Raw genomic sequence first — 25,963 nt, forward strand, 5'->3', positions numbered from 1 at the left:
TTTTTCTTTCTTTACTCACTGTACTTCGATAATGAATACAATTTTAAATATTTCATTTAAATTTGAAGTCGATCGATGAAATTTGTTCGCGTTATGACATTTTGAGCGTTATGACATCTACTCGTACACTGCGAAAAAAAAAGTATGGTCAAAACTACCAAATGGTAAAATTTACCGTGTTTCCTGGTTCTATGGGAAAACCAAAAAGAACGATAATATTTAACATAACACTTTAGTAATGACTTTCGGTCAACCAGAAAATGGTAAAATTTACTGTGTTTCCTGGATCTACAGGAGCACCAAATATACGGTAAAATTTACCTCATCACTTTGGCAATGACTTTTGGTCATAACCATTTCATTAAATTTGGTTAATTTTACCAAAAGAGTCGGCAATTTAAACATTACTAATATAATTTGAGCTAACACAAAAATGTTCAATATGATAATCTCTATTTCATTTAGTGCTTATTAACTTTGTTCTTGGTCAGTTAGTTTGTTTTTTTTTCATTTCGATGCAAGCTATAAGCTAACATCCACAAAACTTAGCTCACATTAAAATTATGATTGTTTAAGAGTTAATTAGCAGAATTTTAGCATTTTATTTAATCAGAAATGTCTACATCATAAAAGTATATAGTTTGTATGTCAGAATGTTTTTTCTCTGTGTAGCTTCCAGAAAAACGGTTTTACAGTTTTCTGGATGCATGTCGTGGATCTGAGGAGCTACGCAAAAATTTAAAATTCAAGTACTTAGATATTTTACCTGCTCTTTAAACTCTTTGTTCCTTGTCATCAAAAATACAAATCTTCTAAAATCGTAGAAAATGACCTAATTCCTTAACGAAAGTTATCTAAAATTACAAAAATAGTTCGTTTCTGTAAAATTTCCTGATTACTACTCAAAACCAACAAATACAGAACCCATATAAACCAGAAATACTTTCTAACAAAACATAATAACTTTTTTAAAATTGTTTTTATCTATGACAATTAAAATAAATATGCAAAACAGCTCTCAAGAAAGCGGATTATTACAATAATACTTAGACTAGAAAAGGAAATTTAGCTAAGTCAAAAACAAAATGAAGAAAAATGGAAATGATAATGCGTTTTCATCCTGTTAGTCCTTAATCCACCCAAGAAAGATAAGGATCAAAATTTAATAATGTATTAGAATTAGATAAGAAATTCTAAATCTTGGATTTATATTGAATGCATAATTGATAAAATGTATCTCTAATTCTCAGAAAGAAATCCTTTCTAAGAATATTTCAAACTCCATAACTATTAGAATTGAGGAAAGATTGAAACTTAAATTAAATCAGGCATGTTATAAAATAAATTATGAAATTATGAAGTGTTAAAAAATTTGAAAAGTTAATTTAACTGTTTAACAATTAAACCTTATAAAAGAGCATATTTTGAAAAGCCTCTTGAATGATAGTATTTTCATACAAATAATGAAATAAAGATATTTTAAAAGCAGTTTAACTAAAAATATGAAAAGTATATTTTTCGAGACAAGTTTATTTCAAAGTGTATATAAAGTCACACTTATTTCCACGATAACAAAACTAAAAAACTTGAAAATATATATGTAGGGACTGACTCATTATGAAAATAGCAAGACTAGAACGTCTGAGAAAGATACATATAGAGACGGATTCTTTTCGAAAGTAGCAAGACTGAAGAATATGAGAAAAGTATACATAAAGACAGACTTATTTAAAAAATATAGGAAGACAAGGATATATAAGAAAAGTACATATTGAGACCGAGTCCGTTTAAAAATAGCAAGACTGAAAAATCTGAGAAAAGTATACATAGAGACAGACTCATTTAAAGTTGTAAGACCTAAAGTAGAAAAAAGTACATACAGAGAAAAGTACATATAGAGATAGATTTGAGAAAAGTACATATGGAGAAAAGTACATCTATAGTACACATATGGAGAAAAGTACATATAGAGATAGATCTCTTTCAAAAAATAGCAAGATTGATAAATCTGGAAAAGTATATATAGAAAGAAGCAAGGTTAGATTATATGAGAAAAGAATAAATAGTTACTGACAATGGAAATGCAGCACATAAAATTTTCTTATATTTAAGATGAATAGTGTTTTTTTTTAATTATTTTTTTAAATTAAGTTCTCCCTCATTTTAAAAAAGTGATGATTTTAAATTACTTTCATGATACAAAATGTAAAAAATAATTAGAAGTTTCAAAGTAAATTATTAAACAATTATTAGGTATTTCCCAATAAGTTTACAATCTCGACTGAATGTCACAAAAACCCATACTATATTCAATCCCTAATTTTTGTCTTTGTGGCTCTTAATTTTTCTTTCTTTTATTTTTACATCAGTTGTAGTTTACAACAATGTTAAATTCTGATTTTTGAGAACATAATTTGATTTTTAGAGCTGCATTGTCGCATCTGGGTCTTGTTTTCTTAAACCCAAATAAATCCATCCTAGATTCATGTTTTCTTAAATAGTTTTTCCGCTGTATTCAGATATATTTAATTCAGGAATACTTACTTAAAAAAACTAATATGTAATAAAGTATAACGCTTGAATTAGAGTAATAAAATTTTATTTGTTAAAATAATTCATATATTAAATAAAATACATGCAATAAATAATTATGTATTGCGAAAATCGAATAATGTTAGAAATTAAAACATCGTGAGAAATTAAAATATTGTTTAAATTGCATCCAAAATTTATAGCACGCAGTGAAAGAATTGAGTAAGTAAAATAAATCGCGTGAATCGAATCGTGTGAAAAATGTGCTAGGGAGATGAATGATGTTAGAAAAAAAGTGGAATTTCAATGGATAGATATTTTGATAACATCTAAATCGATCTCAAGGCTTATGAAACGTAGCCAGTACGCAACTTAGTTCAGATCTCAGTCACATAGTGAACTGCTGATGAAAAAAAATTTTTTTGACTTCTTTACGAAACAGGATTAACGTAATTTGATTGTAAAATTCAATTGTAAAGTTTTGGCATAGCTTGAATAAAAGTGAAATAAAATAAATCACGTATTACCTTCAAATTCAGAATTAATGTAAAGTGTTTATAGTAAATAAAAACATTCAGTTTCTTATGAGGAAAATCATTTTTGAATTTAATTACGAGGATTTTAAATTATATTTTTAAGAGAATAGTTAACTCCAGAAAGGAGTTAAAACCAGAGAAAAAATTTAGGTTATTTTTTATTTATTTATTTATTTTTTTCCCCTTGATTACAACTTTTTGCAAATAAAATTGCAATTTAGGAAACATTGAAACTAAGAAAGAACAAAGATGACCCACGTAGAGCTTCATTTCCAAAATGTGCTCCGCGGTCTTATCATTGCAAGATACGATGTATCTTAGTCATTTCAATGGGTTCCAAGCAGTAGTTTTTGACAAATGTTCGTTACTGTATTTTTAAATTGTATGCTTTTTGAAAAAAAAAATTTAAATTTCGAAAGTAACCTTTCTTTATTCTTTAAATAACCATAAGTTTAAAGCAACCATTTTTTTTTTGCTAGATTGCAACTTTTTGAATAATACAAATTGTGGCACTTTAAGAAACATTAAAACTAAAAAAAGCACAAAGATGACCCACGTAGAGATTCTTTCCAAAATGTGCTTCGTGGTCTCGTCATTGCAAAATACGATGTATCTTAGTCATTTCAATGGGTTCCAAGCAGTAGTTTTTGAGAAATGTTCGTTACTGTATTTTTAAATTGTATGCTTTTTGAAAAAAAAAATTAAATTTCGAAAGTAACCCTTTTTTATTCTTTGAGTAACCATAAGTTTAAAGCAACCATTTTTTTTTGCTAGATTACAACTTTTTGAATAATACAAATTGTGGCACTTTAAGAAACATTAAAACAAAAAAAAGCACAAAGATGACCCACGTAGAGCTTCTTTCCAAAATGTGCTCATCGGTCTCATCATTGCAAGGCACGATGTATCTTAGTCATTTCAATGGGTTCCAAGCAGTAGTTTTTGAGAAATGTTCGTTACTGTATTTTTAAATTGTGTGCTTTTTGAAAAAAATTACATTTCGAAAGTAACCATTTTTTATTCTTTAAATAAAAATAGTTAAGGAATACTAAATGATATTACAAATGAGCAAGACTTATTATCGACTTGATAAAATTTTTCTTAACGTAAAAATCGTTTGAAGATCTTGATTGTTTAGAAAACTTCGGAAAATAAAACGATCAGTGCACGCAATTCAATATCCATTAGTTCACATAGCCTTGCTTCCGAAACATAATCGTTTCTCAAATATAAGAAAATAAAAATACGCAGCACTGACATTTCATTCCAAGCATCTGTCTTAAGTAAAAAATTTATGTCCATAGTATTGATTTAAAACTCGTAATTTTGGGTTTAAATTCCATACAGCCACAGTTTATTGTTTACAGTGGTTGTAAACTTTAGAAACTATCCAGTTAATGTAAATATACTAGAATTCTTCGAAAAAGGAGCATTTTTCCTATTACTGCAAAGTAAAAAGTCAGATATTAATACATTTGAGAAAATGCTTATCTTATGGGCATAGTAGTTTTAACATAAATAAAAAATTGATTTTGATCTTATATATGCTTATGGGTAATTCTCAGAAAATTCTTTAGTATTCTCAGACTCCTTAGAAATTTTTTTTAAATTTAAAATCAGAAAAGTTTATTTATTTTTTTGAAAAAACATTCATTTAATAATCATAATTTATACCTTATGGAGAGGAGTTTAGTTTATATTATAAATTTTATAGCAATTTCCTGGCATTTAAGTGCCAGGAAAATGACAGCCAGGATAATGACGTTTTGTAATTCCATAGCTTTTTTTCCCCTATGTTCTCTTACTTTTAGACCTGGCACTTTTATTAGCGTAATTAATATCAAGGCATTTTAAAAGAGCTCAGACTGACTAATGTAATTTATGTTATTAATGATTTTGAAAAGGTAAGATAAGAACCTACTTGCTTTTTAAAATCTTCTTACAAGGATTCTTCTCTGAAACTATTTTCGCTGTTCCTACTGGATTTCTCATAACGAAATGACTTACAAATCATACATTTAAAGAAAAATAGCTCTAGGGAACAATTTTTCTTTGTTTTCTGCTGTATGAGATTTTTGAAAAGATTTTAGATATTTTCGTGCCTCTGATTTCAAATCTGCAAGCTACAATTTAATAATATATTCGTAGCCAGGATTTTTTATAATTCCCTTAACATTTTTAAAATTATCCAATGGTATTAATTAAGCTTTAAACTAAATGTCCTCATTTCTCTGCTACGTAAGGAGTGGTAGCAAGAAGGTGATAATACATTTCAGTTTATGATGCGATACGTTAAGATTAAAGGTTTTTTGCATTAGAAGTTATTTTCAAAAAAGCAGATAAGTGTATATGTATGTATATAAACCTATACGTTCTTTAGAAACTTGTACATCCGGACCAAAATAAATTAAACTAAAAATATCATTTTGAAAAAAATCTGTTACCTTCCGAACAAAGCTAATTTCAGATATAAAATCCTCTCACTCGAATTAGGTAAGGTCAAATACTTGCATAAATACAACAACAAAAAATTTTCCCAGTGTAATTAAGGCTAGCGTCATTTATTTAGGTTATAGAGAAAATAAAAATAAGAGGCCAAGAAAATGACACATTTTCGTGTGACGTACAAATTATTGACTGTAATCTTATTTTTACAAATTATTTTGGAAATCATTCCTTGTGCATATGCTCCGAAAATGCCTTTGATAGTTAAGAAGTAAAATATTAAACAGAAAAAAATTTATATACAGTTTCAAAGCAAGTGATTATTGAAAATATCACTAGCGGCATGCCAGGAAAATGGAAAATGACATTTTAAAACTTAACATGCATTTTTAAATATAACTATTAAAACCTGTGTGAAATCATTATAAAAGCTTACAATAATGGTATTAATTTAACTTTTAAAAAATCATCATTTTATTTAACCCTCTGACGCAGAATTTTCATTAAACATATTTTTCATACTTTTTTTCAATATTTGTATTAGTTTGAATCAAAATTAAAAAAATATTATATTTAGCATTTAAATAATTTATCATTATCAAATACATCATGACACACCAGTATCTTTTTCTGCGTTGTAGGTAAAATTTTCCGAACATGGCTCCCTTCGTAACAATATTTCTTCAAATTTGCAGTTATTTAGATCTTAAAGAAACAGTTATTCATCACTGAAATTTCTTAAATTTACAAAATCAATTGTTAATAAATTTTTCAATATGAATAAAAAAAAGTTTTCAAACTACTTTTATTGGATTTTATGTTTTTGTACAAATATCTCTCTCCCGATTATCTAACAGACTTTTTAGTAACTATTAGACTTTTTATTATAATTATAAAATATCAAAATATATTTTTACTTGTAATTAAAGCGTCAGAAAAAAATATATATTGAAGAGACACTGGTGTCTCTTCTGCGACAAAAGGTTAATGGTATTAGAATTTTTAGGCAGTTACAGTAAGTTGTAGCATTTGGTGCGAATCACCTTTATACCCACAATCGACAAAAATATTATTGTTCTGCATTAAAAAAGGAAATAATTTAAAGGCCGATAAAAAAGAAAACTTTTTACCTGGATATGTGTCCGGTATTATTAATGAAGGCCCAGATGGTATTACTTCTCCTTTCTCATTTACAGTAACAGCTCTTCCGTGTATTTTTCGACAAGTATATACTTTGAATAATAATATGGGTTTTACAAGATTAAAGTTGCCAGGGTTTTGAAACTTTTTATTTTCACCTTCATGAATTTTCACAACTTGGGGCAAAGAGAAATTGTTAATGAAATCATACATAGGTATAGGTTCATCCATCCACTCCGTCATAAAATCTTGTTTACGAAACATATTCATTTTGATCAATTTAAATCCGCAAGTACCATTCAAATTTGTATCCCTTAAAATGCAGCTGTCAACTTAGTACTATACTTAATATATCCTTATATAAAGCTAGTACTGTCTCTGGAATAACGAAATTTGTATCACTTGATCCGGATCTCTAGTATCAGTATAGTTCTCAAAGTATTCTTAAAACTTGTATTTCCAGATAGGTTACGTAAGTAACAGTATCAGTTGGAAATGATCACCTACAAGCTATAGAGAAAATTGTAGTATTTTTTGAATTAAAACTGTCTTTAAAGTATCACCCAAAAAGTATCAGTCTAATGAGTATCGAAGCATCAGTCTAATGAGTATTGAAGCATCAAAATTTGCATCACTTAGTACGGATCTTCGAAATCAGTACAGTTTTCAAAGTATTCTTAAAACATGTATTTCCAGATAGATAACTTTAAGAGTAGTATCTGTTGAAAGAGTACTGTCCTTGAAACATCAAAATTTGTTTTACTTGGTACGGATTTCCGAAATCAGTACAGTTTTTAAAGTATTCCTAAAGCATGTATTTCCAGATCGATAACTTTAGGAGTAGCATTAGTTGAAAGGTATCACTCACAAAAACTGTAGAGAAAATTATTGAATTTTCAAATTGAAACTGTCCTTGAAATATCACTCAATAAGCATCGGTCGAATTCAAACTGTCCTTAAAATGTCAAAATTTACATCACTTCACACGAACCTCTGGAATCAGTATAGTTTTCAAAGTATTCTTAAAGATTGTATTTCCGAATAGGTAGCGATCGGAACAGTATCAGCTGGTAAGTAACACCTAAAAATTGTAGAGTTCTTGATTAAAAAAAATCACTGGAACGAGTGGAGGTTTTTATTATAATTATTAACTGGACGAAGTTATCAGCAAGCTAGCATTGTATTTCTAATCATTAAACCACAAGTTATCAACATAATTGCAGATTTTAATTCACCACCAAAACCCTCCAATATCAGCGCAACGGATAGGTATTTTGGAAGTGCACATTAGAGCGACAATCCAATAGACTTGCTTGTCTGCTTTAGAAAAGAATTCTGATCGAAGAGTTTTGGGTAATTCTCGTCTGAAGAAACATAACAGCTGATGATAGATAACCTTGCGCTGTTTTCATTCCTGAGTTATTTTATTTTCCACGCATTGGTGACGCTTCAAAATGTTTTTTTGAGAACTTAAAAGATTTTGTTCTAGTGCTCTACTGTAGTTAGTGTAAGGGAAAAACTGGGAATTAAACGGAAATAATTTTGCCTCCAGCGCATCGTTTCACCCGTAACTTATGTAACGGTTAAAGAACATATCAAGCGAAATAGGAATTTAAGAACAAAGTATATAGTCTCATCATATTCTCACAAACAGCTTAAAGAAAGATGTTTGACATTTTTCTTATCTCTACAAATTTATGATGTTTACAATTACCGAGCATTAAAATCGTCACATTCTCATATTTAAAAACGAAAATCGATGACGCGAGTAAATGAAATAAAAGTAAACTGCAACGATTTTTTTTTTCTTCATGGGAGATTTAAATCGTTTGCAAGCGACAGTTGCAAAAACGTTCCATTAATTGCTTTGCTCTCCTTTCAAATACTTTAGAGATTTTATTGCTTTAGGAAATGTTTTAAAATTATTATAAATAAACAGTAAGACATGAATGACAATGAGTTAACTTATGAAATTGCCAAAAGCATTTAAAGTTAAGTACAATATTCGAAAACGTTTTGTTTGGTTTCGCTTTTTTTCTCGGATAATTTAACAGGTTTGCTAATTTAAAAAATTTCACTTCTTAAATTGAAATTTAAAATTTAGAAAATTTTTGTTAAAAACTTGATGACAAGCGTTAATGGAATTATTTTTCCATGGAAGATTATCTCATGGAAGATTATTCCATGGAAGATTATCCCATGGAAGATTATCGTTTTCAAACGATATTTATAGATTATGCAATCAATTGCTTTACTCTGCTTTCAAATACTTCAGAGATTTATTTGCTTTAAAAACTTTAAAAATTACTATAAATAACTTTCCTACTAATAATTTTACTTCGCACATAAAATTTCCAAAAACATTGAGAAAACACTACACCATTATTTTTATATTCAATGACTTTTTCTTTAAATTTAAATGCAATATTCATATTTTCCGATATAAATATTTTGAAATTACTTTCAAATAAGTTTTTTTGATAATTTTAATAGCTTTTAAAATTGACAGTTGCAATTGATAAAGGTGCCACCTCTTCTTATTTTTTACAAAAAACAAGTACAAATTCGTTTTGTCATTCTTTTTCTTTTTTGATTTTTTAGTTTGTTGCATGGGAAACGAACACTCCGCTTAAAATTTTTTATAAAAATAAATGCCGTAAATTCATTGTTAAACAAATGCCAGCATTTTTTTTATTTATTTATTTGATTGAGTCGAAAAATTTCGTACAATTTTCAATCCTGGTTCAGTTTTGAGTATTATAAGTAACTTAGAAAATCAGAAATAATCTCTAAAATTAAATTAAATTTTCTCAATCACATAACCCAAAATATTTTTTGAATCTTATTTACATGAATTTTCATTTTTTTAATTGACACGTCTTGTCTCCAGGTTTTAAAATTAACGGTCTAATAATTATATTAAATTTAAGAAAAAGTTTAAAAGAATTTAGTTTTTATGAGAATGAAAGAGTGGATGAAATAATATTTTGTATGTTCTATTTCTACCAACACGCTTTTCTATTTAATAATAGCTCAACAATTGATTTTTTTTTAATTAAAAACTCACACAAATATTTAAAGATAAATCGATAGATCTTAGTTGATAGCCAAATGGACAAACTTGAAAAGCTGATAGATTGATTTTATAGCATATTCTTAACTAATTCAACTAATAAATTTTGTTATTTATTTTATAACGTTAATATTCTTTATTAGTTCAAATTATTTTCCTTGACTTAATTCTTTATTTATTTTTGGTAGCTGAAATAATCCTTATTAATATAACTCATCTTTCTTTTGTTTCACTTCTCATATTAATATTTTTTAGGGGGGTGGCATTAATAAAGAAGCAGATATTAAACTAATTTTATTTTTTTAAAAACTATGCTTATAGTGTATTTTAATGATGTTTATTTATTTATTTAAATTGTTTATTTGAGAATTGACTCCAAATGTACAATGTACAAAATAAGAAACGGACCACGCTGAATAACTTATGATCTAATGATGTGACCTTCACGCTCTAAGACTCAATATTGATAGTTAGAGGACTTAAAATATGCCAACAAATTCCAGACGAAATTAAGTTAGGAAATAAGACACAAAAACGTACTTTCTCTGAAATAACATACCTTTTTTTCGGCGGTTTCAAATTTCTGACCTGTAAAATATAGGGGGTAGCCAATTATAAATTTCGTTTATCCAAACATGAATTTGACCAAAATCTGTCGAAAAGCTCCTGAGAAATCAAATTTTAAAGAAGTCGCATATTTAAAATTCGATTTCTCACTATTCAACTCTACCTATTCAACCGATTTTGCTCAAATTTTGTATTATTCCATACAAAATTACATACTTTAAATTGATGTGAAAAAATTGTATGTCTTACAATTCAAAACGACTGTTATTAACTAAAATAATAAAAATAATAAATATTTACTGAAATTTACTTTTTACCTGGAATTATTTTCGGATAAACGTCTTTTATAATCTTTATAATTTGGATAAACGGTTAAAAAGGTGGGATACCCTTTTTGCTTAATTCGCTGATTTTTTTTTTTTTTTTTTTTTTGCTTTATTAGCATCATCTTTTATTCCTTTTTTATTGTACGCAAAAACTTATCAATTCGCTTAAAAAATTCTCGAGATACTGAAAAATGCGCAAAAAGGATAATTAACATTAAGGAGTCTAAACTTTGGATTGCTCTCTCGAACAAACTATGGGGACCATATTTCCCAGATTTCTGCTACACTCTATATTTTAGGGTTCAGATATCCGAATCCGTTGGGGGGAAAATGCATGTTTATTCAGAGAAAGTACGTTTTTGTGACTGATTTCGGGACTTAAAACATCGTCTGCACTAAATAATTAGTATATTTAAGATCCCCCCCCCCCACTCGTATCATCAAGAAGGAGTCCTAGAGCACTAAGATCCAACCATTAGATCAAAAGTCATTCAGGTTAGTCCTTATTTTTGGCGTAGGGGAGAGTGGGGTCAATTGTAACAGGGTACGATTGTAACTGAGCAAAAATTTCGAGTGTCGGGTTCTAGATTTGGTTCCTAGGTGGCGCACAAGGTGTATTTAATAATTCTACATGTACACCCCTGCTGGCAACCATTTTTATGTACTTTTGAAAGAGTTATATCACAAAAGATATTTTCACGCTACGTAAGTACTTTTTTTGGTATTAGAACATTATATTGTAATAAAGTAATTTTGTTTAAACAAATAAAAATTATTAACCGAATATGTAAGTGGACACCTTAATTAACATTTCAAAAAAAAAGATTAGTTTTGTTAATTAACTAGCATTGTTTTTAACAAATGAAGCTGAAATGGCGTCTTGGGGACGATTGTAACAATAAGTAAAGGGACGATTGTAACAGATGAAAATAAATAATCTTATGATTACAAACCATTACTTAACTCTTTAGGAACCACCAATAGTTTCTTATATCATTTATATTATGTTGCATGTGCATTATTTTATTTGTCACCTTCCACAGTATAAATTAAATTTTTTAACCCCTTAAAGTTTAACCCTTTAGGTCTCTACTCATTATTATTTTTACTCCTAAAATATCACTACGATTTTGATCAATAAAAAATATATCACAACTATGATAATATGTATAATTAACTATGTTTTAGTTGAATTTATGAGCTGTTACAATTTACCCCGTAAGTGGGGACAATCGTAACAAGTGCACGACTGTCAAAAATTGTTAATAACTGATATAATAACATTTAAAATAAGGTATTTTTTTTTCTAGTAGAGGATAGTCTACTTTACTCGTCTGTCAATTAATACTAATAATGTATTGGATTTTTTGTTAGTTGAAAATAGTTAACTCAAAAATGTTATAATTGATCCTACTGTACTTTACCGCTGCTACCACTAGTAAAAATGTTTTCTAAAACTACGGAAATATCTCGTAATTGTTGGAGGGTATGTAATAGTCTGTTTCATAAAATGCATGAAATGCATACAAAAAACTGATTTATATTCATCCCAGAATGGTGATCGCCTGGTAGTAAGGTCAGTCTTTTAAAGGTAGAAAAGAAGTTTAAAATGATTATGTTAGCTTAGATCATACTCAGATGAGACATACATCTTAACTTAACTGAGCTCCAAGTAATTTGGTGGCAAGTGGCATGTCATGGTTCAGTAATCGCTAGTTACAAAAACCACGGATGCCAAGCGACAGACGCATTAAATAAGTCAAATCAAAAGGAGTTTATTTACAAGGTTTATTTGTGTCTTTAGTCATTTTATTTTGCAGACATGCAGGGCTACCAGCCTTAGGGGGAAATGTCTAATTTGTCTACTGTTTATGATTCTTTGTTCCGTAAATTTTATTTAAAGTTATTTTCTAAACCACTATATACAAATGACTCAAAAACTCATATGAAACACTATTTAGTTTCAGTTTTCTCATGGTGAAGCTTTTAAAACGCTGACAAAATTATCAAAAATTCTGAAAACTTCAGCTTTTAATTGTCAGCTTCATAAAATAATTTTTATAAAATATTTTGCTAAAAGCTAAGTAGCTGGTATGTCCAAAGATGCCAACTGCTCCGGACGCTCCAGAATAATTTTGAAAAAAAAAAAAAACGGTAAATAACTACAAACTAAATTTTGCAAATATTTGACTATTTTTGCTTGCTTTTTGAAAGATAGCATGACGTAACTACTATAAGGTGGTGAATTATATGAGCTTTAGAATTATTTAGAAATAGTGGTGGATAAAAATCTACTATTTGAATTTATTAAACCAAGAAAGACAATTGATAAATATTAAAAATATTTATTTACACTTTAAAATATTTATTTGCTCTTCGGAGCAAGTTGGCATCTCTGTAATAATTTGCGCAAGGTGAATTTTTTTTTTTAAAGCTAAACTTCTGATTAATAACTCTGCGTAATAAATAGAAGTGGAGTAAAGAGCACCATTCTTGCAGATTTCAAAGCAGCTATGAGCTATTTAATAGCAGGAAATACAGCAATTGTTTGAAATGTTATCGAATATGCAATGACATTATTCCAACATACTCTAAGAAAAAGTATGGTCAAAACTACAGGAATATGGTAAAATTTACCGTATTCCAGACTGTATGGGAACACTAAAAAACTCGCTCTTTTATAATGTTTATCGCAAAAATTAACAATAAAATATGGTTTCATAATATGTGATAAAATTTGGTAATCGTAGTAAAATTTGTTAATTTTATCATGATACCTTAGAGCATGGTATAAAAAGAATTTATTTGGTTAAATTTACTTTTCAGCTTCGCATTTTTTGCAAAATGTGTGGTAATAAGAATTATAATTTTGAAAACCAGAATTTTCGGCAAACTGTTACTATGACCAAAAAAATTGCCAATTGAATGGTTTAAATACCTTATATTTGGCTTTTTATTACTATAATTATGGTTTTATCTACCAGAAACGTCATTACCGTACTAAATGGTAATTTTAACAGACTTTTTTTCTTCGTGTATATAATTAAATTATTGCTATTACGATGCAATACAATGTTATAATTAAGTTCAAATTTAAATCAGTTAATAATTATTTTTGCTGAGCGAATTTCTAAATTAAACAATATTCGTCAAATCTCTCCCAGTATTATATTTTCATAACTAGATATGTACATTTTTTGAAAAAATTTCAATTTTTTTTTAGCTATGCATGCATCCTGAATTGAAACTAGTTTTACCTAAAAATTTCATTAGCAATATTAAAGTTTATAACTCAATCATATGTATCAATATGTCTGTCATAATTAGACGTTTTAAAAACATTTGTGGTGCATTAAATCTTTATGTAAATATTGACCTCTATGGTATGTTCACGTCAGGCAAATCTTGAAAATGGGCGCTTATTTTAGAGAGCTTGAAACATGTCGTCTGTTATTTCCGATTTGTTTATTTTTATATCGAATAATTTTGAGCTTCTAATTAAGTAATACTTATAAAACTGTATTGAGATGATACAATTAACTAGACTCCATGCTCAGTTTTCATTACTTAATTACTATAAACATTTATAGGTCTAAAAAATAATACAAATCTCGAGTTTTCTTAAAGTTTAACTTTTTTTTCATATTTTATCACAAATCCCAAAAATTAGTACACGATTGCATTGCTTAGACAGAATAAAGATTACTACAAAATAGTTATCTACTTCAACTTTTTTTTACAACAATAAATGATTTCAGTTACATTGTTCAACGCTACATCAAATGCAGAAATGAATTCAGATATTATCCATATTCATGTATATATCATGTTAGAGATTCTGACATGACTGTTTAATTGACCATGACTTCAAAGAAGATCCGCTTTCTATCTATTTAATTTTCTTTAAAAGCAATTATTTTTTACTTTTTGCTTAGTTTATGCATTAAATGACAATAATATTTCATATTACTATTTTTACAGCAAAATCGAAATGCCGAAGGGAAATATTCCGTGATATATTTTTACTTTCATTCTTTCAACCATCGCAAACAATAAATGGTTTTCGGTAAAGAAAGAAAAATAATTCTTAAGGAAATTTCTTTTAAAAAAATTGTCTACGAAGAAATATTGCTTTAGTCAGTAGTGGAATAACATCATGTGATCTGATAAATATATATTAGGATAGAGTTTTTGACATGACTGTTTAATTAGCATTGATTTCAGAGAAGATTGGCCTTCTATCTATTTAATTTTCTTTAAAAGAAATCATTTAACACTTTTTGTTCAGATTATACATTAAATTTCTTTTTACCACTTTTACAGTAAAATCGAAATGCCGAAGGGAAATATTCCGTGATATATTTTTATTTTCATTCTTTTGACCATTGCAAAAAATGAGTGGTTTTCGGTAGAGAATGGAATAATTCTTAAGGAAATTTCTTTAAAAAAATTGTCTACAAAGAAATGTTACTTTAAATAGTAATGGAGTAACATCATATGAGCTGAATCCTGTTATATTTATTTTAATTACGAAAATGATCAGCATTTTATTAAAACCCATTTGTGCTAAGAGTCCATTAAAACAAAGACAAACAAAATCATAATTAGAGAAAGAAACAGAGAAAAAAAAAAGCATAAAATGTCAGTTAAAATCCTTTTTTTTAAATAGAAGAAAAAGGTCTTAGCACAAGTTATTATTTAGGATTTATTTCACAGAAAAAAAAGATAATTCTGTCAACAATAATGCATCAATAATAAAATTATTTTCATTTGGATCTGAGTCAAGACTCAGTGCTTTTTTAAAGTTAAAGTGGTAGATAAAAGGAAGAAATATTCACTAGATATAAATAAATATGTGCTGCCACTTTCCTTATGTAAGTGTATTTCATATATAGACCACTTTTTTTGTGGCTGGGCATTTAATGGCTTAAATTTTCAGGCTTAGAATTTAGAATCCATTAAATTCATTTTAATTTTTGTAATAATATACCTAAATTTAGAATATAACCATAGCTAAATTAAACAGAAATTTAAAATTGTTGGTCTTTGTTTATTTATTAAATTAATTTATGCTTTAGTGTTCTCGTAAACACTAAACGTTAAAAAACCTAACGTTACCTAAACCTTAAAAAACTAATTTAAATGAAATAGAGTGGAGCGAAATAATAGTTTTAAAATTAATTATTTTAATTTTTTAGAAGAAAAAAAAATTTAAAAAGTGTTGAAATTCCTTAAAAAATTAATTTTACGAATCATTAAAATTAAATTTTTTAAAAATTTTTTTAATTATGATTAAGAGTTGATTTTTTTTAGATTTAAAAATTAAATATTAATATCGACGCTCATTTTTTCTATTTATCTTTTCCTTTCTGTGTATTTAAAGTCATTTATTTATAATCTAAAAAAAATCGAAATTCCATTAAATGTCTCGCCATGAAAATAAAATAACTAATGTGCTTCTAACGATCATACAAAGTATTTATTAGCGAAAAATTAATTTTAAAAATTGTATATTTTAATTTTTAAACACTATTTTAAGAAATCCTTAAAATTACTCAAAAATGAATTTTAAAGATCATTTTTTTCCCTTCAGTGTATTTAGAGTCATTTGTTCTTAAGCTAAGAAACCAAAATTCCATTAAATGATTCGGCGTGAAAATAGAATAACTATCCTCTTCTTACACGAGAAAAAAAGAAAGGGAAACTAACATATAAAGTATATTTTAGCTAAAAACTAGTTCTAAAAATTAATTATTTTTAGTATTTTAAAAATATTTAAAAAAAACATTAAAATTCTTTAAAAGATGAACTTTAAAAATCATTAAATTTTAATATCCACGCTCTATTTTTTTCAGTTATCCCTACCTTTCAGTTTATTTAGAGTAATTTATTTATAAGCTACAAAATCAAAATTCCAATAAATGTCTCGAAGTCAAAATAAAATAGCCGATCTTCTTCTTCACGAGCAAAAAAGGAACGACCAAAAGGTATTTATTAATTAATAATTACTTTTAAGAATTAATTAGTTTAATTTTGAAAAATATTTTTAAAAAGTATTGAAATTCTTTAAAAAATTAATTTTAAAAATCATTAAAATTTAATTTTTTAATAACTTAAGAATTAAATTATTTTTTTTAAATTTTTAAAATAAAATTTTAATATCTACGCTCTTTTCTTTGTTTTTTCCATTCAGTGTGTTTAGAGTTATTTATTTATAAGCTAAAAAAATCAAAATTCCATTAAATCTCTCGACATGAAAATAAAATAACTGATCTGCTTCTAACGAACATACAAAGTATTTATTTGCAAAAAATTAGTTTTAAAAGTAATTTGCTTTAATTTTTAAACACTGCTTTAAAAAAGTATTTAAATTATTTAAAAATGAATTTTAAAACTCATTAAAATTTAATTTTTAAATCTAATTTTAAACAAATAAGAATTTTTAAAAAAAATTTTATTTGAAAAATCAAATTTTAATATCTACACTTCTCTTTTTTTCATTCATTCTCCTTCAGTCTATTTAGAGTTATTTATTCATAAGCAAAAAAATCAAAATTCCATTAAATGTCTCAGCGTGAAAATAAAATAGCCAATCTTCAACACAAGCAAAAAAGGGGAACGAACATACAAAGTATTCATTGGCGAAAAATTATTTTAAAAATTAAATTATTTTAGTTTTTAAAAACAATTTTAAAAAATATATAAAATTATTTAACAAAGAATTTTAAAAATCATTAAAATTTAAATTTTTTATGAATAAGAATTAAAATAATTTTTTTTAAATTTAAAAAATTAAATTAATACGTTCCTTTTTTATTGATCTTTTCCCTCTAGCGAATTTAGAGTCATTTATTTATAAGCTACAAAATCAAAATTCCATTAAATGTCTCAACATGAAAATAAAATAGCCAATCTTCTTCTACACGAACAAAAAGGTGGAACGAACATACAAAGTATTTAATAACTCTATAAAAGTAAACAAATTATATATAAGGTAAAATTATTTAACATTGAATTTTAAAAATCATTAAAATTTGATTTTTTAATAAATAAGAATTAAAATAAATTTTTTAAAATTTCGAAAATTAAATTATTACGCTCCTTTTTTTATTTATCTCTTCCCTTCAGTGCATTTAGAGTCATTTATTTATAAGCTACAAAATCGAAATTCCATTAAATGTCTCAACATGAAAATAAAATAGACGATCTTCTTCTTCACGATCAAAAAAGGAACGACCAAAAAGTATTTATTAATTAATAATTAGTTTTAAAAATTAATTAGTTTGATTTTGAAAAATATTTTTAAAAAGTATTGAAGTTGTTTAAAAAGTTAATTTTAAAAATCATTAAAATTTAATTTTTTAATAACTTAAGAATTAAAATTATTTTTTTTTTAAATTTTGAAATAAAATTTTAATATCTACGCTCTTTTTTCCCCCCTTCAGTGTGTTTAGAGTTATAAGCTAAAGAAAATCAAACTTCCATTAAATCTCTCGACATGAAAATAAAATAGCTGATATATTTTTAAGGAACATACGAAGTATTTATTAGCTAAAAAATTAGTTTTAAAAGTAATTTGTTTTGATTTTTAAACACTGTTTCGAAAAAGTATTTAAATTATTTAAAAATGAATTTCAAAAATCATTAAAATTTAATTTTTAAATCAACTTTCTAACAACTAGGAATTATTTTTTTCTTAATTTGAAAAATTTAAATTTAATATCTACACTTCTCTTTTTTTCATTCTTTCTCCCTCAGTCTATTTAGAGTTATTTATTCATAAGCTTAAAAAATCAAAATTCCATTAAATGTCTCAGCGTGAAAATAAAATAGCCACTCTTCAACACAAGCAAAAAAGGGGAACGAACATACAAAGTATTCATTAGCGAAAAATTATTTTAAAAATTAAATTATTTCAGTTTTTAAAAACTATTTTAAAAAAATATATAAAATTATTTAACAATGAATTTTGAAAATCATTAAAATTTAATTTTTTAATAAATAAGAATTAAAATAATTTTTTTAAAATTTCAAAAATTAAATTATTACGCTCCTTTTTTTATTTATCTTTTCCCTTCAGTGCATTTAGAGTCATTTATTTATAAGCTACAAAATCAAAATTCCATTAAATGTCTCAACATGAAAATAAAATAGCCGATCTTCATCTACACGAACAAAAAAGAGGAACGAACATACAAAGTATTTAATAACTCTATAAAAGTAAACAAATGATATTTTCAGCATCGAATCACATTAATGTTGCATATTATGGGAGATAACACTTATTTAACAGATTTTGTAGCACGCATGTCTGTTACTTTAGCACGCAATCAGTGGGTTGTATTGGAAAGAATTGTCTGTACTCATGCGAATGATTTGAGCTGATGTTCATGTTTTGGAGCTTCTGGCACTTTTTCTCTCTAATGTTTCCCAATTAGGGTCTCGCAGAATTCAAGAGTTGAGGTCTGTTACACACTGTTGATTCTTAAGAAAAGAAAATACAGAGTAACAGAACCATTGTGAAACGTCAGATGTTTGTAGTCCTGTTAGTCAAAAGCTAATGAACCAAATACAACCTAATTAAATTACAAAGCGTGTCTGGCCTTTGAATGGTTATTGTCAAAATTTAATTGTAACTTAAAGAAATAATTTTGACAAAAAAAATCTAAGAATTTTGCATAAAATTGAAAAAAAAGTTTTATTTCAATATAAACTTGATTTAATATCATATTTTACATGAAATCTCAAACAAAAAGCAAGAAAAAGTGACAGAAAATTTATACAGGTTAAGGCGATAAAAATACAGACAAACAATTTTTAACTTATATTAATTAAAAATAAATAAATTAACAAAATGTAAAAAATAATAATATGAGTATAATTATTTTGAAAAAATTATTTCGACGAAAAAAATATCAGAATTTTGCATAAAATTTGAAAAAAAGTTTTATTTCAAAATAAACTTGATTTAATTGCATATTTTACATGAATTCTCAAACAAAAAACAAGAAAAAGTGACAGTAAATTTATACAGGTTAAGGCGATAAAAATACGGACAAACAATTTTTAATTTATATTAATTATAAATAAATAAATTAACAAAGTGTAAAAAATAATAATATGAGTATAATTTTATTAATAAATAAATTTTATTGGTTTCAAAGTTTTTTGCATCTAAGCAGGGGTGCAAACGCTTATTGAAATTTTCGCCACATGCCTTCTAACTTTAATCTACCTCATTGCCGCCGCATACGCAGTAAAGCTCAAATATCGTTAACGTAAATATTAGAAGAAAGCGTAAAGAGTTACGAAGTCTCTTTATAATTTTGAACATGAATGTCTTGCATACCGTTGTAAATACTAAAAATGAAATGGCTTTTTTCGAACCACTTTTTACTTTTTTCTCAGAAAAATCCATAAAGCGTTGAATCATAATATCAGTACCTTGAAACATAATAAGGTATAAATTTGACGGAACCTTAATAAAGGCGTTAAATTAAATCATTTTCCCGTTCAGTTTAAATTTTAATATCGTGTATTTACGTTTAGCCATGCGATAACCTTATTCAACGTAGAACCGCATTAAGGTGGCTTTGAACTTATTATGTAGGACTAAAAGTAAGACCTGGACAAAGAAAAGTAGTAGCAAAACCATTTGATGTATAGCTGCTTTTCGTAAGTGTAAAATAAGCTGTAATAAACTATTTTAATCTTATAAACTTTCCATCACTATTTTCCTTTTCTCGGATAAAAAATAGTTCTATCTAAATGTTATAACTGTTTAAAAACAATATAGTTAGTCGTGGATATTTTAATCTTCCTGATAACAATACATTTAAAGGTTAAAAGTTATATTGGTTCAAAATAAAATCATGTCTCTTTTTACTTAAATTTATAAAATACAGATAACGCAACTTTATTGATTTTCTATGCAAACTATTTATTTAGTACTATGCTTGGTATCTTATTCATGTATATAATTCGGATAAAAGTGAAATTAAAAACTTTAAAATTTGCATGAAATTTTTTCACTACTTTTTAGATTTTTCTCGGTTGTCGCTACCTTGTATTATTATGGATCTACGAGTTCAAAACTTCTAATAGTTTTTGGGTACATTGAAAATGATAGAAGTTAAGTTAAAGTTAAGTTGATAGAGGGAAATAAATACACATTTAAAGGTAAAAAGGTGTATTGGTTCAAAATAAAATCATTTCTCTTTTCATTTAAATTTATAAAATACAGATAAAGATAATGCAACTTTATTGATTTTCTATACAAACTATTTACTTGGTACTATGGTTGGTAATTTTTCGAAACAAAATTAAGCTTAGCACGAAACCATAGTTTGGAAATATATTTCTTATTTTAAGTCATGAGTATGAGACTAACACTTCGTGAGCATATTCATTAGTGAGAATAATATGAGATCTCGTGTAAATGTATGAGCGGCATTTTTAACTTACTTTCTTAGATGGGACCCAAATTCAAGGTGACTATTACTAATTCACTAAATTGCTAAAAACCAAAATACATTTCAGACAAAACTCGGAAGAAATTGAATCCCTTTTCGTAAACGAAATTTAAAATTGAGGGTATAAATTGTTCTACATATAGTTCAAGTTCATGAAACGCTAGTATAGTTTAATGTTATACCCATCATAATAGAATAATTAAATAAGATTCAAAAGCCATTATTGTTCAAGAGTTTGGTCAAGATGACCTTTTTGAGGAAAACTGTTTTCTCTTTGTAAGGTAATTTAGGTTCTTCCGAGCAAAAAAAAAGAATAATAAAACAACGCCCCGGTAATGAAAACGGCAACTTACGGTCGTCAGCTTTTCTGACAAATACCTTTTTTGGACTTTATTCTACATATTAGAGGGCGAGAATACGTGATCTTAGATGTTCTCTATGGTAGGAAAAAGTTCTTATTTAAGAATGCGTGACGGGATTTTTTCATAAAGAATAAGGCGACCCCCTGAAAGATGGCGTCGCTGCTTAGGAATGTTTTGGCCACACTGATTGATTTCTTGGCGACATTGACACGCAAAACAGCCTCGCGTGCAGATTCTTTTTCTTTAAATGCGCTTACAAAATTTACAAAAACCAGACGAAATTCCTAGTACTTAGATCAGACTCCGAGCATTTACCTTTTTTTATTTAAAGTACCAGATGTTGTGGAACGGTATTTGATAATAAAACTTATTTAGGAAGTAAATACGTAGCCTTAAGGTCATTACTACAGCATAAGGTCGTGAAAAGTTTTATAGACATGTAAACGCAATTGTTGTTTGTCATTTAATCTTAAGCGTTATTGTAATGCAACATTTGTAACAAATGATAAAAATTGACTAGTTTATTTTATAACGAAGGCATTTTTTGTTTAAGTAAATATGCAATTGAAAGTTATTGAAAGCAAAAATAATTGTAAAAGTTTAAAGCTTTTTCAATATTCAGAGCTTAATGAACATTGAAAAGAATGATAGCGTGAACATGAATCCGTAAGGTCATTACTACAACTTAAGGTCATGAAAAGCTTTATAAACAAATAAACGCAACTGTCGTTTCACATTAAATATTAGATGTTAAACAACACCATTACAAACAGATTATTGTAATGCGACATTTGACACACTACAAACAGATTATTCTTATTTGACATTTATAGCAAATAATAAAAATTGACTTGTTCATTTTATAGCGAAGGCATTTTTCGTCTGTATGAATTCGTTATTGAAAGTTGTTGGGGAAAAAATAAGAAGTAAAATTTAAAACATTTTCAATATGAGGAGACATTTTATTTTTTCTTTACTTTAAATTTCAACCTAATTATTTAGAGTTTACAAAATTACCTTTTGAGCTCTGACGCACAGTAACACCTTGCATAGGTTGCACGATGTATTACGACTATAAAATTCGCTCTAAATAAATATTTTGATTTAAAATCTTCGTCAAAAAATAATGTCACAAAACATAAGGGGTCAGAAACTGGTATTCAAGCGAAGAAAAAATAAAAACATATTACGGACAAATTCCACCAAAGAATTCCACCCAATAATTGATCAGGAGTTCTCTTGTCTTCTGGATCGGGTTCAAAATTACAAGGCTACGGATTTGAATATTGGTAGTCGTTAACTCCAAATTGGGTAGACTGCTCAACGACGGTGATAAAATAAAAATAAAAATTGTCATGGTACTATTAGCCATTCTTTGTATTAAGGCTACAAGTCTGCACATGCATATATGATTGAGTCCCGCAGTGGACTGATTGTTAAGACACGGTTCCCACCAGATCACCGAAGTCAAGCATCACTGGCTGCGGTCAGTGTGCGGGTGGGTGACCACTTGGATTAGTCTGCGTAGGCACCGAGGGTGTGCGGTATTGGTCCTCGTTAAACTGTTCTACAGTAAAGTGCTCGACTTCGCATGCAGGTCGTGGGCTACCAAAGCAGGGGAGCAATCCTCTCTGCAGAGGATCAAAATTGTGATGGTATGTCTTCGGATCATCCTCAGGGATGTTTCCCAAACCGTCGCCAATAGCCCATTGTGCAGCTCTAGTGTGACGTAAATGAACAACAACAACATATGTGATTGAATAAATAAATAAATCATTTTCTAATGTAGTACTTAGTTTCAGTTTTGTATTATGTTCTTAAGTGATAATCATTCGTGAGCACTGAATATCTTTAGTGACATTGAGGCACGAACTTGAGATCTTACTCATTGTTTGGTTACTGTCTTTGTGAAAGCATTGGGTGCTATGCGTTCATTAGAATTGATTTCATGTAGTAAATCTACAAACATGTTAGCTTGTTACATTTAGGTTTGCAAAATATTCACGGCTGGCACGTGACTAAAAGTTTGTAGAGTATTCTAGAGTCTAGAGTATTAGTAGAAATTGAATCAAATACCTCTTTCACTTCAAGTGATCAACCAGGTAACAATCCGCATGGCTTCACGGGATTCATGGAAAAGTGTGGGTGTTTTCTGTTCGGAAATTTAATGAACAAATTTTTACTGTTTGTTACATTTCATTACATATTTCATACATAGAACTTCAGGTTTTAAAACAGAGGATTCAATTTTCATCACATCCATGCCATAATCATAATCTTGAATCATATCCATGGCACGATTATAACCATGAATCATAACCGTACCATAACCATAATCCGTACCATAACCGTACCATAATTAGTCCCTGATTCTATTTTTAGAATATATTCCCGTAAATAGTGCTATTTCTCTTTTAATTTGACAAGTAGTCGTAGTATATTTAAGTCGCACTAGAGCTGCACAATGGGCTATTGGCTGCGATCTGGGAAACATCCCTGAGGATTACCCGAAAACATGCCATCACAATTTTGATATTTTGCAGAGGGGATGCCCTTCCCCCTACCTCCAATAGCCCGAAGACGTGAAAGCGAAGTCGAGCACTTTACGGTGAAACAGATTAGCGAGGACAGATACAGCACACCCTCCGTCCCTTCGTAGTTTGATACAAGTAGTCACCCCACCGCACGCTGACCACAACCGGTGATGCTTGACTTCGGTGATCCGTCTCTTAACCATCAGTCCTCTACGAGATTTCAATTTGACCAAAGCTTATAAGTTATTAAAAATCAAAACCTTGCAAATTTACGTATGAATAAATAAATTAATGACTAGTGTAGTCATAAGACTAAGATTTCTGACTACGAAAAATAAGCTTATAGGTTCGTTCCCGAAGTCACTGAAGGACTCTAGTGATTAAAAGTAGTAAAACTGCTCAAGAGAAATAAAATCAATTACATAGGATGAAACTCAATTCCTCCAGTTCCTCACTTAAACAATGTGATAAGCGCGATATATAATTCCACATCTAGAATGAATTGCTTGATATGCAATTTGTTGTAGTTTTTGTTCATTTACGTCACGCTAGAGCTACACAATGGGCTATTGGCGATGGTCTGGGAAATATCCCTGAGGATGATCCGAAGACATGCCATCACAATTTTGATCCTCTGCAGAGGGGATGACACCCCTGCTTCGGTAGCCCGATGACCTGCACGCGAAGTTGAGCACTTTGCGGTAGAACAGTTTAACGAGGACCAATATCGCACATCTTCGGTCCATACACAGACTTATCCAAGTGGTCACCCACCCGCACACTGACCGCACTCAGTGAGGCTTGACTTCGGCGATCTGCTGGGAACCGTGTCTTAACGATCAGTCCACTGCGGGACTGGTATGCAATTTACCTGCGAGCCTTACGGTTCTTCAGTAACTTGTGTCACAAAATTACGACTATCTCAGTTAAAATATTGAACCTTTTTCTATTGACCATTCCGGCTGTTCAATGATAGATGCTTTAACCTCGAAAAATGAACTAGTAGGGATTATGTCCATGTCAAGTCTTTTCAACATACTAAATAGTTATTCAATCAACACCTCCTAGTAGAAGAAAGGCCTCAGCACGGATCCATTTATTAGTCTGACGAAACTAACATAAACTGCGCAGTGGAGTGTAATAAGAAATATGTCACTACATTCGAGTTACCAAGCTGTACACACGAAAAATGTCATTACGTTTGGACTACTAAGAGATTAAATATCTTGCTTATGGTAACCCGTGTTGAGGCCTTCTCTTTTCTAAGAGGTGTTGATTAACTCAGTCATGAATTTGATGTAGGGTAGTAATATTATTCTGTTTATCATCATACATGACGTTTTATAATGCCACTGCGAAAAGCAATCATAATAGGTATCCTTTTATATTCATTTGTCCCGCAGTGGACTGATCGTTAAGACACGGTTCCCAGCAGATCACTGAAGTCAAGCATCACTGGCTGCAGTCAGTGTGCGGCTGGGTGACCACTTGGATCAACCTGCGTAGGGACCGAAGGTGTGCGGTATTGGTCCTTGTTAAACTGTTATACCGTAAAGTGCTAAACTTCGCGTGCAGGTCGTCGGGCTACCGAAGCGGGGGTGCCACCCTTTCAGCAGAGAATCAAAATTGTGATGGCATGTCTTCGGATCATCCTCAGGGATGTTTCCCAGACCGTCGCCAATAGCCCATTGTGCAGCTCTAGTGTGACGTAAATGAACAATATGAACATGAACATTTATATTCATTTATATAATTATGTTTCCAATACTTGGGATTGTCTTACATTTAATAAGTCATTTTTTAAAAATAAGAAAGCTGTATTACAAATAACTTGAATTTACAATTAATAATAAAACTTTCAATATTGAGCCCCTTGCATTATTTTAAAAATTAGCTAATAATTTAATTAATCGATAGTTACAGTCGAAATTGAACTTTTATTGTCGTTTGTGTCAACTATATTTGTCCAGCAGTGG

At 28.4% G+C, this 25,963-nt stretch overlaps 1 protein-coding gene across 2 annotated transcripts in view; it reads right to left on the minus strand.

Moving 5' to 3' along the window:
* The window catches only part of LOC107455890 (uncharacterized), a 42,386-nt gene extending 19,625 nt beyond the window's left edge, over window positions 1-22,761 (minus strand). Inside the window, exon 1 of one of the 2 annotated variants that reach the window (XM_087155890.1) lies at window positions 22,471-22,761. In XM_087155890.1, the coding sequence (XP_087012016.1) occupies window positions 22,471-22,504 (34 nt within the window). In that variant the 5' untranslated portion in view covers window positions 22,505-22,761. Of the gene's footprint in view, window positions 1-6,643; window positions 8,223-22,470 lie in introns of those variants that run through there. The other variant, XM_016073615.4, reaches the window with a different exon arrangement.
* Between the last annotated feature and the right edge of the window lie 3,202 nt (window positions 22,762-25,963).

This window comes from Parasteatoda tepidariorum, chromosome 12 (assembly GCF_982258835.1).
Source record: "Parasteatoda tepidariorum strain Cologne lab strain chromosome 12, Ptep-v5.0, whole genome shotgun sequence".
Taxonomy (NCBI): domain Eukaryota; kingdom Metazoa; phylum Arthropoda; class Arachnida; order Araneae; family Theridiidae; genus Parasteatoda; species Parasteatoda tepidariorum.